The following is a 20,478-nucleotide window of genomic DNA, read 5'->3' on the forward strand; positions in this document are numbered from 1 at the left end:
CAGCAACTTAAGACTAACTACGAATTCAATACACCTCCAATGCATATAAACCTTTAAATAGTGCACACCATGAGCGTTAGGCCTGCACAATATACCGCAAATTTATCATTATCGCAATATCCAGCTCTGCAATATGCATATCGCAAAAGACTGCGAATATCGCAATAAATCGCAAACCCAAAATGTGTTAAAACAATCTTCTAGCAGCTTGAAGCATTTAACGAATCAAATAAATCCCTTTATGCTTTGACCAATCAGATGGACGCCTTCCCATTGTTGACCAATCAGATGGAGTCCTATTATGTTAGATGTTTGTCCCCCGTGTCGACGAGGGTCATTTGGAGTATAATTTTTAAACTGTTGCAATGAAATGGGAATGATGTTTTTGTTTATTTTTCTATTTGTTTATTTACTGAAAATTATATCGTTATCGCAATATTGATCACTAATATCGCAAGTTTTCCTCATATCGTGCAGCCCTAGTTCATACTAGGTCACGTTTAAGTTGTGGGCCTCTATCTTTTTTGTTCATTGTTCATTTATGTTTTGGCCACAGCTATAGGTCTTAACTTTTTCTCCTTTTTGAAAAAGACTTGGATTTTAAGTTATGTTGACTTATTTAATAACACTTGCAGTAAAATGGAAATGTAGGAGACACCAACCTATTTTATTCCTGGGCATCTATTTAAATTTTTTGTAATCATTCATCATAGTTTTGGCAAGTTCTATGGTAAATATATTTTCTTCTTTTTGAATAAAACTTGCACGTTAATTTAAGTTGTGTTGAATTATTTGAATAAAACTCACACTGAAACCAAAATGTATTGGTATTTTTGCTTTTCTATTTTTCCATTTATCGCAAGTCATACCGTCATCGCAGTTTCAAACACTGATATCGCATATCGCAGATTTTTCTAAAATCGTGCAGGCCTAATGAGCGTGATGCACACAGACAGAATCACATCTATGCACAGATCAAAGTGCATAAGGAGTTGTGAGACTCTTTTCACACTTCTTGTGCGTAGATGATGCTACAATGCTGAGCCATCAGTTTTCTAATCAGCCGCTTTGAACTTAGATTGTGAATAATATCTAGTAAAGACTTGATATTTGTCCACTGTCTTAAACAGATGTGTTCATGTGAATACACAATTGCAAGTACACGCACAAAATGTATTGTACAAGTTACAAATCAAGAATTACACACACACACAAATCCAGTGAGTCATTTTCTCTCCCTGATAAAACTTTCAACATCATTGCACCTGCTTTGATACAAAGGAGTGTCGTTTGGAAGAAATCCAACAAATTAAAGGAAAAAATTAGTTCTTAGTTTTTTTTTTTTTTCAATTACTTAATGTTTTTTTTTAAACAGACGTCGGGATCGATGTTAGGTCAGTCAGTCGAATCAAATCGGATAATTCAAAATGAACAAAATCAACTATGAATCGTATCGGCAAACACAAACTATAATAGGAATCAAATGGTTGCTAAGATGAATTGTTACACCCATAATTTTTTTTGTATTTGATCTTTAAGTTGTTTCAAATCTGGGAGTTATGCGTTAAAAAAAAAGGAAACGTAAGATCAAAAGTCTTGTCTGGTAAGTTCATAATCTTGGTTTCCCTTCTCTTCCTTGAAGATCAGTAGGACCTTGGTGTGCATAGCCGTCTTTACAGACTTTACTATGCAAGGATCGGACATTAGTTCAGCACATAAACGGTATCGACCATCTGCTGTCGGCACAGACTCAGTTCAGTTTCCAATTGGCTTGACAGTCTTTTCAACAAGGACTTGGAGAACTTTGTATCTCTTGCCGGATAAACCGTCTTCATCTTTGCTGACTGACGGCTGGAAAACTGTTGATAAGTTGATAAGTCATGTCGGTTTTTATTGTTGACAGCAGCATATTGACAGCTTGCTGCTCCAAAAAAATGTTATGTTTAAAAAAAAAGAGCACGATATGAGTTGACGATATAAGTTGTACATCGTTTTTTTGTCTTGTTTTTACGAGGAACACCAACTATTATGAACTCCTGTGTTGCTTTCTCTGTCGAGTTGACTCATCTGCGTTGATCACCAAACTATAAAAGACAACATATTTGACTCACCTGAATCAAATCTGCAGTAGATCTACCTTTTTTTAATTTATTTTTTGCATTATTTCCGCTATTTTGTTGTTCCACATACCTCTGCAGTTGGAGTGTTTTCATTCCAGACAGACAGAACGGATTTTTCTTGTTTTTTTCTGCATTAGCCTTTTGAGATAAATCAGTTGAATGTGGTTGTTTTTTTCATTTCAGAATGAATTAATTTAAATAAAATAGTGCTTTGATCCATCACTGTTTCATACGTTTCTTTTGAGGTATAGCCCTAATATAGCAGATCTCTCTTTTTGCCTTTTATTTTTTCCTTAATTCATTTGCTGCATTGCCATTTGTTGCTTCATATGTTAAGTTTCCAGTGCAGATTGACTGAAAAAAAAAGTTGAAATCAGCCTTAGAAACAGATTTTAAACATGGACGGCTGACCTTATGCAGGTTGATGGAGTACTTGTGAGGGCTTTTCTGTTTGTGGCTCTGCAATCTCACAAACGCATAACTTGTGCAAAGAAAACACCGTATTGTTGGCCTCCCTGGTAACTACTGCCGCAGCCCCAACACCTGCTCAACAAAGGCATTAGCATGTTGCTGTTGTGAGAGCTCTAATCCACCTCTGTGTTGCTGAAACTCTGAAGAAAGAACAAATATGTGACTCAGTGTTAGGAGTTTCAGAGATGAATCTGTTGACATGTTGTTTGTACTCATCTTTTAGTCCTCTTCACTGATTTGGTTTCGTTTGTGCGTCTGTGGAACTTCCACATAAAGATCACCTTTAGAGAAGTTACTAATAAAGCTGAAGAAACGGATCCACTCTGTCATTTTTGGAAATTTAGCAGACCTGCCAAAATCTGGCCGTTCCTTCTGCAATTCTTTTTTTCTTTTTGTGACATTTATTATGGGACTAGGATCAGTAGTTTCATCCTCTCATGCTTGTAGACTTTGCAGCTGTGAGTTCTCTGCTGTACATCCTTCTTCCTTTTCTCACTTATGTGTGAGGGGAAAAAAAGAGTTTGAGATGCAGCTGATTATCACGGCCAAAGTGCTGAATTTATTTCTTTTAATTTGCAAGTTTAAAATTTCAACAATTTAAATTCTTTTTTATTTCCACTGAAAATTAATTTTGTTTGGTTAAGAATACAGCATTCTCATAATTTGTCAATTAAACTGAAAAAGGCGATAATTTTATTATTTAAATTGGGATAAAAAAACATTCTTTTGAATGAAGATCCATTTATAGATTTGTGAAGAATATAAAAAAATCAGGAGTGTTTTTTTAATTGATGCTTTGTGTGTGTGTGTGTGTGTGTGTGTGTGTGTGTTTTTTCTAACCCGGGACTGGTTAGACGTTGTAAATTACAGGTATGGGTTTTTAGCAGGATGTTTGTGCATTTATTTTATGGAAAGTGCCTGAAAAATGTTAACTTTCTTGTATTTTAACTGCTCCAAAGATTTAATGGTATGCTCATGTAACATGTAACGGTAGTAAAAACCACGTTTCTAGTCAGACTGTCCTTTGAAAGTCTCCCAGGTTGGTTCTTGTACAGAGGATGCCAGCTTCCAGTTCCACATCGGCCCTGCCTTTAAAATCTAAGATTTTCCATCAATGTAATCAAATAAAAAATATTTTTTGCAGTCTCATGAGAGATATCTCATTATATATCTCATTCTTATTAGATATCTCAATATATTGAAACATTTTTTTTAAGTTGTGCTTTTGAAACAGGTTGTCCCTGGATTTGATGGCCCATGATGCCATTATTCACCTTCAACTATTTGATCTGAAGGAGCGAGAAGAAGCTGTGCTATGCTACTGCTAGTTTTAGCAGAGTTCTACTGGGGCTGATTACGATCTCTTTTCAGATTATTCCTGGAGAATAATTAAAGTGCCATAACCATCAATACTTCCGCCGTGAAGTGGTTCCACTTGAGTAATCTGGATCTAACCACATTGGGTAACCAATGCTGCTGATGGGCAAAGAAGGTTAATCTTGACCTTTTTGAACATTTAAAAACATGTTTATTCTGTATTCTACAGAATCTTTTGGTGAATGTTTTAACATCACCCCACCATGAATATTAGGGAAGCCAATGTTGACTGCGGATGTGAGTGAAGCCCATTTAGTATTTTCAGATGCCCACTGACTGACTGAAAAGGAGCTTTTCATCCATGTTATATTCAAAAGTGTGCAGTTTGGGAAAGAAGAACTTAAAAGGATTTAATCCAAAAATGTATTTTTTTTCTTTGTCTTTCTCTTATTTTTTTCTCCATTTTTCCCTCTATTTCTAAACCACAAATATCCTGTGACATTTTACGTTTTTGTCTGTCTCTCATTTACATCTTCATTGCTCTGCAGTGCATGTTTTCCCTTTTCTTCTCTCCATCAGCCTGGAAGCGTCTTTGTCTTGTAGTCAATTTGGCTCAGTCTTTGTGGCTAATAATCCACCTGAGCAGACCGACCATCGTCAGTATATTTTAGTGATGTTTATGTGAATATTTTCAAGAAAATAATGGGAAATGGGACAGCATTGTGGGTTAAGAATAAATCCAAACACTTTGCAGCCTGAACGTTTGTCTTCTCACCATCACACGGTAAGGTGACACTCAGGAAGTTGAAACAAGAGTAGGACTGGAATGTCAAGACTGTATTGTAACTGGGTCAGACCCTGACAGACTCTAAGAGATTGTAGGAAGATATTTTCTGTTAAATATGTTTATAGAAAAACATTTATGCTCGTCTTTGATTTAAAAAAAAAAAAAGATTTTCAGCCCGAGTTGCTTTTGGAGTCTGAAATCTGTTTTCAACCCGTTGATATCTGATCCTCAGTAAGTCGTGGTGACAGAATAAACAGCCGTTCACAGATTGGAGTGTATAAGGCACCAAAAGGACAGATCTGACATAAGTCAAGTTTTAAGCTGAAGGCAGTTCAGATGCTGTCTGGTAAGCTGCTCAAGAGAACTCCAAGCAGTCTGGAAGTTTGTGTTTTGTCAGTTAGAGCCTCCAGGCCACACGCAGAATGAATGTACTGATCGTACTATGAGGTCGCACACACACATACAATTCTCACAAGGCTTCTTTATTTTGGATTCCTGAAAATCACCAAGCTAAACACCTGCTAAATGATACAGTTATACAATGTGTCTCTCAAGATTGTTTTTAAATGGGCTATATTCCAATTTTACTTGGTATTTAGTTGATTTGAAAGCTTTTCCTTTTGAATTTGAACAAGGAAAAAAAGCAGACAAGTTAAAGTAATTATTCTCCCAGGGCTGCTCCCATTGAAACGACGTCTTTCTGGAAAATCCAGTTCAGACTAAAGCTGCAGTGGCAGCCGGTTCAATATTTGATCAAATATCAACATGTTTATGTGTTGTGTAAACCTAAAGCATTGTGTCTATTTCAAGGTTGAAAGTTTTGTATTTCCTATTTTAAACTGAAGTGAATTCCATGTCACCAAACTTTTCCAGTTTGACCTCATCAGGATAAAAAAGACTCACATTTCTGCAATATGTGCAACATTTTTGTCACAGAAAACGACCTTGAAGGCCGCCACAATGCAGACTTTACTACAGTTTCCTTGAATCAACAAGTCTATTTTATCTTTGTTGCTCATCCGGGATTATTGACTTTTAAACACTTAAATCTATTAGACATTTGGGTTTTTCAGCTCAAACCGGTAATTCCAAATAACCTTTTTCTCTTTGTTATTCAGAATAAATTAAGTTTACAGGAGGCTAATGTTCACTAGATGACAGAAATCATACAATGACTTTTAAAAGGTTTTCTTTGAATATTTTTTTGTTGCTCACTGAGAGACTCTTGGTTCTCCAATAGCTCCTTTTTCTCACACAGTGTTTTCTTTCAGCTGCAGGGAGGGAATGCTAAACAGACCTTCTGGCTTTGTTTTGTCCGTTGTGACTCAGATTCACGTTGACCCTTTTGTAGCACCACAGATCCTCTGTTTGCTGTATATATTTGAATTTAGATCGTGATTATTTTCATGCATTTAAATTCTCTTTTCCTTGCAGCCGCATCACATTTTTCGCTCTAGATTTCTACGATGTAATTTTAAAAAGTTATTTTCAACAAACGAACAAATTCTGGCATTTATTTGAAATGGTGGAACTGCTAAAGACAAAAAAACACATTTGAACACAAAGTAAACTAAGGTGATTAGATAAAGTGGTGTTAATTTGGTTTAATCCTCATAAATCTGCATTGATGTCAGATTTTTAGACTTTCTTTTAGGATTAGTTTTACAGAATTCATCCTATTGTGTTTGACACAGTCGGTCCTCTGTTTCTTTTTGTTCGGTCTTCACTCTTTAGCTTTATTCTTATCTTCCGTACCAATCGAGTTCCTTCTCTGCTGTCGTTTGTTTTTCCTCACAGATCACTCAGCAGTCTTCATTTCTGCCCCCAGCTATGCTTTTGAGTTTCTCAGTTGTTCGACCCGCTGAGAGAAGTCCATTTTGTCTGTGACGTAGGCCCCTGATTTTGAAAAAGGCAGCGAAACTGGGCGAGACCCCTGACCTCTGACCTTTCACCTCTAAAGCTCAACAGACCCCCCATCATGGGCTTAGCAGCAATCCAACTGTGAAGGAATTCCCCAAGTTAGGAGTCTGACTCCATCAATGTCTCATGGGTTAAAGGCAGGAATAAACTTTACTAGATTCATGTTGAGGGATCAAAAATGCAGAGAAAAGGCTGTTTTGGATCAACGTGCTTTTGATATAAAGACAAATTAAATTTTCTGTCTGGCAAATCTCCACAACAGACACTCATTAGTTCTGGTTTTCGTAAAAGCCATGGTTGGATAGGACTGACCTGCTTATGAAAGACGAATTTATGATGACAAAGTTTGACAGATCCTTGTACCTCCTCCTGACCTTTGGAATGACTTGTATTTTGATGTTCTGATTGGGGTTGTGCAACGTCTGGTCTGTGCAGGGTGGTGAGGAGAAGCAGATCTGTCCGGTCATCATGAGCACCCTGGCCTATCCTGACCCCGTCCCTGAGTGCCAGCTGTTCCCCAAAGAGGCAGAAGAGCCCGTGGAGGAAGAAGAGGGCAGGGAGCGGGAATCTGATAGAGACAGTGCTGTAGAAAGCACCCAGGGATCAGACACCTTAGACAGGCTCACCAGACTTGGAGATAAAGAGGAGACACTGGGGGAATTGTTTTTCCCCGGGGAGAAGTAAGTAACCATCAGGTTTAAAACGTTCTTTTCTGTAAAAGGTCCACTTTGTGTTTTGTTTTCATGCTGAAGACTAAAAATGTCTTCTTTTTTTTACCTTCTAACTTAACATAAATTTAAAATAAGCATCAGTTTCTACTGATCTACTAATATTTTTCCCATTTTCTGCAACTTTTGCCAGGAAACAAAGTGTATTTACAAAGATATTAGGAGTTTTGTCATTAATTTAAAAAAATGTAAAAGTTCTCCTTTTATGTGAACTATCTTTTCAATTTTGCTCATAGAAATGATTAAAAATATAACTATGAAATCTAACATTGACCTTTCTTTTTACAGGGCTGGGCAGACTAGTATCTCGGTGACCTCTGACCTTTCGACACGTTCTTCGGCTTCCCTGAACGAGGAGCAGTTTGAGGACTACGGAGAGGGGGATGACCCAGACTACACTCCCAGCAGCCCCTGTCTGGAGGACGAGACTCGCACCAACGGCTGCTCTGACCTCGGCTCATCTGTGCCCTCAAGGTGGGATACCCCTTGAAGGCCATACCCCTCCCCTTTTAAGCATGCCTTTTAACATTACAGAAAACCTTCTCCACTCCATTATTATTTAGGAGGTTGATGATTAATCTCAGCTGTAAAACATTTTCTGGTTTGTTTGTCTTTGCTGGAAGTTGTGCACAGTTTTTCAGCTCCTAAATTTAAAGGATAAGGACTAACAAAAGGATTACAGCCAGAAACTTGCTAAACCGAACACCTGGAATTCATCTTTCATAACTCAGGAGTCCATATTTGTCAGTTCGGATCTGTATTGACAACATTTTGGTGTCCCTTTCAATCCAAATGCAACGGTTGGAGCTGCATAAGTCTGCACGGTTCACTTATTTGCACATAAATTTCTGACTGTTACCATTGAGAAAGTGATTGTTTTTGTTAAATCTTTACCTGATGGACTCTCTCCCTAAAAGAAATCTAAAATACTCTAGTGTTGCTTTAGGTCCAATTGGCTTAATTTATTTAGGTTTCAAAAAGTAATTTAATTTCTTTGCCTGAAGGGCTTTATTGCAGCTAAAGTAAAAGTTGCTTTGAATGCTTCTTTAATCCAATGTATTTGAGGTTACCCTTAATTTGTGTCTTTTAGAAATGCTTGCAGCGTTTGACCAGAGTAATTAGTCTAATAATAATCCGTTAGATGTTTTATCAGGATTTAGCTTCATAAAAGCTGGTTAAATATCGAAGCAGAGATGCATCAATCATCAATGTCAAATACACTTTTAAAACTGACAGAGGTGAAGTTTTATATTTACAGTCCCACTCCGATCACCTTTTGATTTATTTTAATAAGCTCTTTTTCATTTGGCATTTTTCCATCTTCTCCAGATTCACAAAGATTTGAATAAAGAAATACTTAGTGATGCAATTTTAAGCCTAATTTTTGTCATACATTTCCTCATATATCAGAAAAATACCACAAGAACATGTTAAAAATGTTACTATTACTATACCTTTAGTTTCTGACAATCTAAAGATATTTGATGAGAAAGACAACCCTGGGACCAAACATTACGGAAGTATAAAAAAGTTTTCTCCAACAAAAGAACTGAGAAAGGAACTTTGGAGTGCAGGAAGTATGCAAACCTCAGTAAAGCTTCATGTATTGACAGGATGCTGCGTACAAACCTGACACTTCCTCCCAACGTTGTGGCAAAACCACAACAGCAGGTTCTTGCAGCACATGGCTCCAGCACACTCATCACTGCTCAGAGCAAACGAAAACTCTACATCTGACTTTTGCGTCTGTTCGGTTTCTCAAAGATTAAGCAATGATGAAGTAAAATGTAAAAGAGGCTCTATTTAATTTCATGCATTTTAGTTTCCTCTCTGCTGGCTCTAGAATTCCTCCCCGACTGCAGGAGTGGAGGGAAGGAGTTCTTGCCCTGAAGGCCACATGAATATTAATCAGAGCCTTGTTCTTAATGGGATTAAGCCTTTCATCTGATAGACTGTCAATACAGTTCTAATGCTCCTTTGTTGCATACCAAACAGACAAAACTCACAGAATTGGGCTGGCAAGTTGATTTAAAGTCATAATAGAGAAGCAGATTTATGACAAATAAGAAAAAGGAGGTTAATGAATCAATATTTGTTGATCGTCTCCATGCAGTCCTTTCCAGATGATTTATTTGCAGATTGGTTTATTTGTTGGTGTAAGGAGGGTTCTCTCTTGCTGTTTGTCTGGTAAAGTTTGTCTGTTTGTTCACAGCGCGGGCCAGACACCACGCAAAGTGCGGCACCATTACGCCGGCGAACTCATGGATGTCTACTGTTCACAGTGCAGCAAAAAGGTCAACCAGCTCAATGACCTGGAGGTTCGCCTCAAACACCTCAGAGCGAACAGGTAACACGCATGAAAATGTCAAACTGCTATGTGTTTGTGTACACAGCACGTTTCCTTACATGACTGACCTGACGGGCGGAAGTGCTCGCCAACTGAAATGTAAATTTAAGACATGATCTGCAAAAACAAACTTGGGACTCAATCCCCAGTATCCAGTATCCACTATTTTAGACTCAAATGTTAATCTTCTTTTAACAGATAATAAAACTTGTCTGACCTAAATGCAGAAGAACTTGTTTTTTAAACGGCGTAGAGTAAAACAAGTCATAAAGCAGTAAAGCGATAAAAATAAAATAAAATAAATGCAAAATTGGTAAACTTTTTAAAGTCTTTTTCAATCCTAAATCAAAGTGTTTCCTGAAATGTGGCAACATGGTGTCAAGGGTTCTATGTAACAACAAAGTGTGCCAAACTTAACAGTTCAGTCTTAAATCTGTCTGCCTATTTTTATTTATTTAGAACTTGGTTATTCAGAATTATTTTTTGACAAAAAACTCAACCAAAGAGAAAGAATACAGCCACTAAATGTTCTTCCAGTGGTAGTCTCTCTCTCTCTCTCTCTCTGTCACACACACACAAAGCCGCGCACACACTCGGATGCTAATGACTTGTTATGTAAGAATATCTGCTTGGTGCTTACCTTCACAGCCACCATAAAGACAAAGCTATTCCTGGAAACCAAATCCCTGCAGGTCACCATTATTAGCTGTCTAGCTTACCTGAAAACTCCCAGCCAACAAAAACACAAACAGAAAGACTCATTAGGAAACTATTATTCTGGGTAAAATATTTAATTAATATTGAATATGATTTAGGAGTGGAAAATGATTTATTTTTAGGAGGAAAACAGATCAGAATCATAGTTTTCAACAGCAGCTTTTATAAACAAAAGTAAAAGAAATGCATACATTCATATATATCAGTATATAATATCAACTATATTAAAATGGATTATTGTTTGTGACTATTTGAACTAATGAATCTCTGTGTTTTATTTTATATCGTATTTTATTATATTTACTGTTTTATTATATTCATTTTCTATATTTTATATGAAAATACTGTGATTTGTGTGAAACTACTCTAAAGAAATTCCAGTTTGTTTGTTTTCGTCTCTCCTGTACTTTTAATGATCACATTAAATGCAGTTTTTTTTAATGCTGTTTTTTTTGTTTTTTGTAGTCCCAACAGAAAAATCTCCAGCACGGCCTTTGGAAGGTAAGAGTGCTGGACTGTCTGTGCCCCTGTATGTATGCCTTCAAAAACTAACGTTTCCTTTCTGATGCTGCTGTATATGCTTGTGTCATGCATGCTGCACTGTTTGTATTTGTGCCGTCTGTAGACAAACACGCCTGACAACAACACCGTCAAACACTTCATTACTAAAAAGTAATTTAGAAAACACATATAAGGGCAAATACATGCGATCTGATCCTGAATTGAAAAAGACTTTTATCAACTTTGAAAGCAGCAGGCATTTTTGTCTGTGCATCGCCTGGATTCTCTTCTCTTGATGAGATGTCCCCTGTTGCTGCTTTTGTCTGTTGTAACCTTATATACTGAGTTATGGGGACACTTAAAATGGATCTGTCAGGCCTGATCTATGTTCTTAATAAAAACTTTGGCTCCCTCTCCACTGGCATCTGTGTCGACTTGGATCATGTCTTCCACTTTTTTTGCTCTTTGTCCATCCTCTTGTCCTTCCTCCTCTCCTCCTCATCCGCGCTATGTCCCCATCTCTCGGTAATGAAGCAGTGCGCTTGCCTCTGTGGAGTCATTCTGTCACATCATGGCGTGGATGTCACCGTTGTTCACAGTCAGAGACCCCCACACCTCTGTTGTGTGCTCGGCTGACTGTTTAGTTCGTTCGATTTCTTTTCCTTTGCCGTCAGTCTGACTGGAACTCTGAAATGCGGGTGTTTAGTTCTCTTCACCAGAGTCAGGTTGCTCATCTGTTTTTTGAACAGGCAGCTGCTTCACAACAGCAACCTGAGCAGCAGTAACGGAAGCACAGAGGACCTTTTCAGAGACAGCATTGACTCCTGTGACGTCGACATCAACGAGAAGGTAGAAAAGCATTCACATTTTCTTCATCTGCACATTCCTATCTGTTTATTTTTCATTTTATTTAAAAGAACCCTTATTTAATCAACTCTTAAAACAAACCATCTGAATGAATAAGATCTGATTGTCTGAGGCACTGAACCAATCAAAACAGACAATTATGATCTGCTTACATAGATGGACTGACTCAGCCTGACTAATCCAGAACATTTTAGACTGGAACAACATTTTAAACTTTAGTGGGGGTTTTTGTGTGGGTTTAACCCCTTCATGGCTGATTCTAATTTCAATTACATAAAGAAATCTTCAATGTTTTCCGAATAAGGGGATGCCAAATTAAGGACTAGTGGAGTCCTGGATTTAATGGTACGTTGGGAATTAGTGACATGCAAAGAATTGAAACATGATTGGACAATTTAGTGGTTTTTGTTGTCCAAACTTACCCTCCTTATTTGATAATTCCTTTAGCTTTTCTCAGAACATTCAGATGGAATTAATTACAATAATATCTATATCTAGTATTGATTTATTTTTGGAAATCCCATGCTTCAGCTTTTTGTTGCATTTCTATCAAACATATTCTCTTTATGGCAGGTGAGTTCTCTTGAGAAGAAGGTGGCAGAACTGGAAAATGAGATTGTGATGAATGGAGATCTCAAGTCCAGGCTAAAGCAGGAGAATACACAGCTAGTACACAGGTAAGGGGATAAAATGTTAGACTGTATAGCCCGGAGTCTGAGAGACCCCTTATAGGTCATATTTGATGCAGTATCTAAAACAATTTGTGCGACATGGTTTGTTTTCTCAGAGTTAATGAACTGGAAGAGCTGCTCAAGGACCAAGAAACCCGAGCAGAACAAACTCTGCAGGAGGAGACACGGAGGCACAGGGAGGCCTACATCAAGATGGAGAGGGACAAAAGCACGCACATAGAACTACTTCACAGTCGGTGAGAAGCACATGCACACAAGTACAAAATCCTCTTTTGGTACATTTTTTATCAGAATACCAGCTGGCAGAAACTCGTTACACTTAGTGGGCAATAAATTGCACAGTTGCCCATTATCTTTTTTTTTTTAAGTCGTGCACTGACAATGTTACTGTTGTCACTTCTTTTGCGTGTGTTGGTAGAAGACACCACAAGAGGGCGCTAGAGAACACTTGGACTTGAACCTCCAGGTCCCAGGATGTTAACAATGTTTGCAAAAAATTTCAAGTATGCAAGACGGAAGGCACAAATATTTTCATGGCCTTTGATCACAGGCTGAGACATGACTGATATGTCTAATAAAGTCTTCAAAAGTGACAGTAATGATTTGACCTGATGAACTCTTCTTTTTTTGACATGTTTTAAACCATAAGGACCCCCGTATTTTCATCAGGTGTTGCTAACATGTAAAGATAAAAAAAAAAGCAATATGTAAAGACCCGCACTAGGAGTTTTTGTTGGTTTAGTCTACAATTTCTTTGAACAATTGTCGGATTTTATCATTTAATTAATAAATGCACGTTATCAAAGGCTTCCTTTTTTATAGATTTTCCTTTTAACTACAAAGCAACAATCCTGACTGTTTTATCTAATTTAGGCTAATAAATCAGGTTCTGCCCCGTGGTCCCATTTATCCCCCAAATGCATCGACTCTTTTTCTAGAATTACAGAGCAAAATGGTGGCTGTGGTAAAAGAGCTGGTAGGTCAGGGATCTGCAACCTGAGGCTCTGGAGCCCTGTCACCCCTCCATAGTGAATCTTTGGCAGAAGAAAATTAAAAGAATACGATGTTTTAAAAGTAAAGTTTTGGCACAGGAAGTCTCTTATTTTTAAAAGATGTCATACTAGCTTCTGTCAAAAACTACTCCACTTTTTGAAAAAGTGCTAGTCTCTCTTTCTGTTTTTATTCATGTCAAATAAGAAATATATTTCAGAGTTATTATAAAAAGTAATGTAATGAGTGCATGTGAATGAATGTAAAAGTAAAAGTTTTGTGGCTCCTAAAAGGTTTAGATGAGTAAGAAATGGGCCCAAATGACTCTTTTACTGCTAAAGGTTGCAGAAACCTGCTGCAGGTGAGGCGCTTGAAGGATTTCCTAGCACTGACAGTCACAACTCCCAATGACAGTGCAATGAAACTGACATGTTATCCCATAAATCCGTGCAAAACGGAGGATTTAGTCCCTCCAGACACGTACAGGTATACGTTACGGGGCTGAAGGAGCTTATTGAGCCCTAAATAAGCTGACATGTCAATATGATGTGTTTACAACGTTGATTTATTATTTAATGTCAAGTCCTGAACAGTTTGGAATGTTTTTGTTTTTTACCAGCTTCTTCCGTTACTGTTAGACATCAGAAAAACAATGGTGTCAAATTTGACCTACTTTGCAACAGATGAATGTCTCTGCCACAAAAACATTTAAAGTTATTCAAAATACATTAAAACAGTGCTACTTCCTTGCTTCTTTGTATAGGGTAAAGCAGCTGGAAGATGAAAACATGGAGATGTCTCTTAACCTGTGCCGTCTGAAGTCACAGACAGAGAAGCTGGACGAGGTGAGGCTTTTCTACTGGACGCTAAGCAGCTCTTATTCCAAACTTCAATCATTTGAAAGTCCAGCTTCATTTTTACTCTGCAGGGTGGAGGTTCCTAAACAAACCATATTTTTTGTAAATTCTATTTCTTTTCTTAAATGTCAGTTTCCCCCGAATTTAAATTTAAAACATATTGCCGTCATTAGGAATCATTGTATTTACCACGTAAATAATTTCAGTCTCCAAAAGCACACGGTAAATGAAATAATGCATGTAATTGTTGAAAGGTATTCAAAAAGCAATGTTTAATGAAACAAAGACATAAACGTGTGTACTTTTCCACCCTCAGGAGAAGCAGAGGATGACCAATAAGCTGGAGGACACCAGTCTGCGACTGAAGGATGAAATGGACCTCTACAGAAAAATGATGGACAAACTGAAGCAGAACAGACAGCAGTTCCAGACAGAGAAGGAAGCCATGCAGGAGGTGGGGGAGGGGGGTATTTTATACAGTCATATGCAGAAAATAAGGGGGGGGGGTGCATTTTGTCCACTCTTGGTGGCATTTTATAGTGTTTTACATTGTTTATTTCAGCTCATAGAAAAACTCCGCCATGACGTTATGTAACGATGTAAATGGGTCTATCCATTGTTTGACCTGCAGCTAATAGAGGACCTGCGCCGAGAGCTGGAGCATTTGCAGCTCTTCAAGCTGGAGGCAGAGAAGCCCGGCCGGGGCCGCAGCTCTTCCTCTGGACTCGCAGACCTCAGCTGCAGGACCAGGGAGGTAGAGCTTGAGCACGAGGTCAAGAGACTCAGGCAGGTATGGACCAAACGCTTCGTTCGTTTTACATTTTTCTGTCAGGCTTGATCAGCAAGGGAATTTCTTTTTTTTTCTATGGTCATTATTTTTTTTGTGCTGATTTCAAAAACTGCTGATCCATTGAGTTCACACGTTTTTGCTTGTCCAACAAACGTCAGGGATCCTTACACAAACTGGAGTTTATGTGCTCCCTGAGAAGCAGGTGAGCTAATTTCATAGACCAAGGAAGACCTTTTGACATTTTTGTGTCTGCAGAGACATTACAACAGAGCAGATTTAAGTGGTACATTACCAGGATGGCTGTGGGTCTGATAACCAATTATAATGTTCCTTTTTTATAGCAGTGCTGTCCTCAACATAGCCTACGACACGACTTTAGTTTTGACCTCAAACTATGGAGCTTAATTGCAATTTTATTACAGCTGCAGATGTGTGATCTGTGTGTTTTGTCAATCATTGATCATCAGGATTGCCTTAAAAGTGACATTTATCTCTAAAATGTCTGGTAAAGTGTGGCATAACAAAACAACTGATGTTATGTTCAACCCAGAAAAGAGCAGGGACTTTTTGCTAAAAGATTTAGCATCATCATTGCATTTTAGATTGTTAAACTGTAGGCAGTTTGCCTCTGTCTCGTGGAGTACGTTCAAAGCTGTTCTTCAGAATAAAATCAATTTACATCCATGCAGCTATTAGCAGATAAGAAGCCACACATTTGATTCAAAGCAGCCAAAAATGGAAAAAGGAAGAAGGAGAGTCTGCCTGAGTGGGCCACCAAAAAAAATGACTTGGTGACAAATACTACAAATTAGACCAGTTTATTTCAGATGTAAAATGAGTGACTCAACCCAGTACAATCTGGACGGAAGTCACTCTTTTACTTGCCTCTGCACATGTTTCAATATTTCTATGTGTGTGTCCAGTCGTTTACATCCCAGGACTTTCTTCCCCCTGAATTCCATCAGCTGCTGTTATCTGGGGCTCGGCTCTGCCCCGACGTCATGGTAAAATTGCTTCTGCGCCTTTTGACGTCCCGATTAACCACTAATAAAAACTGAGTAACTCAAACTCGCCCAGACTACATTTAGCAATTCCCTTGTTGGAGGCCAAAGAGAAAGAACAAGGGGAGAAGCAAACTGACCCGATCTCAGCAGGTGGCTTCAATGTGCAGCTTTCATAACCCAACAGACAAATAAGGGAGCCGTTAACATGCATAACCCATGTTACATCCAGATTAGAAGAGCATTGCTGTGTCTGCTGGTACTGAGCTCTGTGTTCTGCTGTAATGTTGAGTAAGGCTTAAGTAGTGGCTGTCATTTTTGATGTTCTTTTGTGTTCTTGTGTGTCTGACCTGTTCTCGTTTCCTCTCTCCCTCCCCCTTTTTATTTTTTAGGAGAACCACAAACTGAAAGAACAGAACGACGAGCTAAACGGTCAGATCCTCAGCCTGAGCCTGTTTGAAGCCAAGAACCTGTTTGCCACGCAGACCAAGGCCCAGTCTCTAGCAGCTGAAATAGAGAATGCTTCCAGAGACCAGGTAAAATCCAACACGAGTGTTGCTGGCTGGGTTGGAGCGGTTCTTGGCTCTTAACTTTTAAAGTTTCCTCACAAACATCAGTTTTGTGCAAAGCTGGATATAGACAAGGGATGCCACGACACCCCCCCCCCCCCCCCCCCCCCAATGTGACGGCCTGCAAAAATCCAGGATGAACTACAGAAATAAAAATGATGGGGGAAAAAAGCCAAACATAAATAAACAACAAAAATAATTATATTAAATATTAATGGCAAAAACGTGTAAGGATGCACGGACAAACAAATGTTGCCTCAACAGAGCACAAGCTGGTGTCTTGCCAGTGTGCCGGTCCCAAGCCCGGTTAATGCAGAGGGAGTGTCAGGAAGAGCATTCAGCATAAAACATATCAAATAGTTTAAAGAATCAAGATCGATTCATGGATTGATGAACTGATAAGATAATACTGTGGTTTTCTAAGCCTTTTAGGGTCTTTAAAAGGATATGAAACGCCAAACTTTCAGCACACCTAGTTAGACTAGCACCGGCTAGCCCCAGTGGATGTTTTTCTACTGCTGATTCACAACAATTTGAATAAAGAGATCCTCAGAAAGGTTATTTTAATCTTAATTTTCTTTTTATGTGTCTTCCATCATAAGAAATATGCTGCAAGAACATGTAAAAAAACGCCAAAAACACAATTTTTTTTTCTAGAATGGATGTTAAAAAGTTTTCTTTGTCATCAAAATTAAGCAAAGAAAAACAAGCTCACAATGAAAATATTTGTTAGGACGTTACAGCCATCAGTTGCAAATTTAACTAAATTTGCAACTGATGGCAGATGTAACGAGACACAGTCCCCATAATTTCCTTATAGCAACAATAGAAATAATTGCTGTCTTGTTGTAGTTGTTTTGGCTTGCGTAGATGTGTGCAAACATCACTGATGAACTAAAATGAAGTCTTTGACATTTTTCTGCAGTTGATGGATGCCCTAAAGCAGCAGGAGGAAATCAACATACGTCTGAGGCAGTACATGGACAAAATCATCCTATCCATTCTCGATCATAACCCTTCCATTCTGGAGATCAAGAACTAACAGCGGAGAACCTGCAGGAAAACGGTTCCTAATCTCAGGCAAAGTGGGCTTTTTCCAACTGCCTGATCAGAACCTGCAGGCAAGTCAGGACAGGAACCTGTACAGATGAAAGACAAGGTGAAGCGGACTCGGTCTCGCCCGTGACTGTTCAGTGCTTGTTGTATTGGGACTTTACTCTCAAAGGTGAAGTTAAATCTTCAGTTGAGGTAAAGGGACTTAACCAATGCTTACTGCCTAATAGCTTAGAAACTGTAACTGTTCATCTCAGTCTCCAACTGTATTCACTCTGTGCTCTGAAATGTGTTTGTACTACTTTGGTCTAATGCGAGGAATTGATAACTTTTACGCACACATGACTCGTTTTCATTTAGAACTGACAGTCAGCGTATGAAACGGGATGTGATATACTTGAACCTAAATACTGGAATACAGTAACATCTACTGCTGTAATAATGGGTGTCTAATTCAGAAGCATCTTTTTTTTTTAAATATATGCATCAACACATTTTGGAAAGTACATTAACATAAGTTAAGAAGCAGACATGAAGGCGAGAAGGCGAGCCCGCTGCCTGAGCTGCAAACCAATATCCATCGTGGAGGGGTTTTTTTTCAGACTGCACTTATTTAAACAAACGTGCTTAAGAAGACTGAAGGGGATGAGGCAGATTTTATCAGAATAAAATAGAAATGCAAAACAATAAACAGCACAATTGTTGTTGAGGTTAAGTGTGCTGGCGAAAAAGGAATTTTGTAAAGTCTTTGAAAGTGCGATGAAGGTGACAACTTTATTTATAATCTTAATAAGATGTCTTCCAAGGAACCTTGCAAACAGCACTTGAAGTGTCAATCATTACAACAGTGAACCTTTTCACAAAGAAGTGTCCCTTAGTTGGTTAAGACTGCTGCTTTATGGCACGGACGTGGCAATCAGGGAGGGTCTTTTAACTGGAACTTCCATTCTAGGAGCTGGCAAAGCCAGAACTGAAAACTGATTTTGTATTTCTGCTGGAGTAATTGACCCAAACAATGTTGCACAGAGGAGTCGTGATATGAATGTACTGGATGTGTGGTGGATGTACTTTGGACTGATTGAAAGGCTTTCTGAAGATCTGTTCTCAGTGAGGTCGACACAGATTCTGGATGGAAGCGCGCGAACAGGAGACTAAACCTTTTTTTGGCTAAAAACATGATTAAGTGAAACCCAAATAACTCCCTGAAACTAATGCTGTAAATATCATGAATGTACAACTTCACAGTTTAGTTTCTATATGATCAAAAGATCATTCAAAATAAAAATACAGTCAGATTTCACATTAAAACAAAGAAATCTACAGTATTCAGGTGTGTAGGAGGGTGGGCATCTGCTGTATTATGTAACTATTCTTAACCAGTTTTGCGTCCTTGCACAAACATTTCGTTTTGTTTGCATGGTCCTTTTCTTTTTCTTCTGTCTGTGCCTTTTCAAGGACATTCTTCAAGATTGAGGGTACATTCTGTCTATATGTTTTTGAACTGTAAATGTACTTTGTATTCATGTGCCACTCACTGTTTTTCTCAAACTGGTACTAAAAAAAACTATTTTGTACTGTTTTATCAAGAAAAGGCTACCCTTTTATTGCATAGAAAGGAATGCTTTAGCTGTACAGCTCAATGCTTTATATGGTACTCAAGCCAGATATGTTTTGTGAGTAATTATAACATTTTTCTCTTTTCATTGTTTTTTTTGTGTTAGTTTAAATGCGCTTCTATTCATTTCATTTTAAACTGGCTTTTTACATCCTGTCATCCTACTTATTTACTCACAACTATAAGCAATATTAACTTATTACAGTACTTTACTGATTTGTGTTTGGTTTTTCTCCACAAACCTGACCTCTCAGTAGTACTTGGTGCCATTAAAGATTTGAATCAAATCAAAGGGTACATCCTGTTGAAAAAATTAAGTCTCCGACTTCTGTTGCTCTGAAAGGTTTTCATGATAAAGTCTATTTGCCACTTGAATCTGCAATAAAAATTGCTTTTACGGTTCTTCTGTCACAACGGTGTTTGAATTCTCCCTCTGTTGTGTGGACTGAGGGGGAAGCAGGCGGAGATAGATTCTTATGTTAATAAAACCAAAAAAGCAACCTGTCATATGTGCACGGCAAATTATTGCTTTTTTTGTTGCTTGATTTTTGTCTAATTTTAAGATTTAAGTCAATGAAAGATTATTTTTATACTTTTACATTATCACAAAACATCAATTTGTAATATTATCAACCCAATTTGTATTTTATCCGGGCGGGGACCAGCACAGGGAGACCCAGATCTGCCTGCCCCCCCCCTTCTGGCTACATATGTAGGCAGTAGGTTATTGCCCAACAACTCACACTAGATTCAGCTCATTGCACCCCTGGGAAGCAACCCCTGGTTTCCCACACACCAGTCCTGCATGCAGCCAATGGAGCCATCCAGCAGCTTTTAGATTGATTCTGCAACAGCAATTTGCATTGTTTTGTTTAATTGCTGCTACTACAAAAAATGTTCCCCACAAGCAGTAACAGCCTTACCAACAATGTTTTCTTCTTTTAGGATTAGATTACAATTAGTATAATCAGTAAATAAAGTTTTTTTTTCCTTGTGTTGAATGTGTAAATTCACTCAAATCTTTATGCTAATTTTTATTTGATTGATTTTCAAGCAAGTATTCAAAACAAAAAAATACCAAAGTAGGCCAACAAAAGAGATAAACAGATCAAACTCTGAATAATTAATAGTGACTT

The 20,478-nt window shown here is 38.1% G+C and overlaps 1 protein-coding gene across 4 annotated transcripts in view; it reads left to right on the forward strand.

Moving 5' to 3' along the window:
- rab11fip4b (RAB11 family interacting protein 4 (class II) b) overlaps positions 1-19,847 on the forward strand; it is a 45,422-nt gene extending 25,575 nt beyond the window's left edge. For 3 of the 4 annotated variants that reach the window (XM_023955549.2, XM_023955539.2, XM_078953922.1), the window contains exons 2-14: positions 7,051-7,295; positions 7,632-7,817; positions 9,556-9,690; positions 10,873-10,908; positions 11,658-11,757; positions 12,349-12,452; positions 12,563-12,703; positions 14,221-14,302; positions 14,631-14,768; positions 14,946-15,104; positions 16,028-16,108; positions 16,498-16,641; positions 17,600-19,847. In XM_023955549.2, coding sequence (XP_023811317.1) covers positions 7,084-7,295; positions 7,632-7,817; positions 9,556-9,690; positions 10,873-10,908; positions 11,658-11,757; positions 12,349-12,452; positions 12,563-12,703; positions 14,221-14,302; positions 14,631-14,768; positions 14,946-15,104; positions 16,028-16,108; positions 16,498-16,641; positions 17,600-17,716 — 1,635 coding nt within the window. In that variant the 5' untranslated portion in view covers positions 7,051-7,083 and the 3' untranslated portion in view covers positions 17,717-19,847. The remainder of the gene's footprint in view (positions 1-7,050; positions 7,296-7,631; positions 7,818-9,555; positions 9,691-10,872; positions 10,909-11,657; positions 11,758-12,348; positions 12,453-12,562; positions 12,704-14,220; positions 14,303-14,630; positions 14,769-14,945; positions 15,105-16,027; positions 16,109-16,497; positions 16,642-17,599) is intronic. The other variant, XM_023955542.2, reaches the window with a different exon arrangement.
- The last annotated feature ends 631 nt before the right edge of the window (positions 19,848-20,478 follow it).

Source organism: Oryzias latipes, chromosome 1, assembly GCF_053564925.1.
Source record: "Oryzias latipes strain Hd-rR chromosome 1, Olatipes_Hd-rR_3.1".
NCBI classification, from domain to species: domain Eukaryota; kingdom Metazoa; phylum Chordata; class Actinopteri; order Beloniformes; family Adrianichthyidae; genus Oryzias; species Oryzias latipes.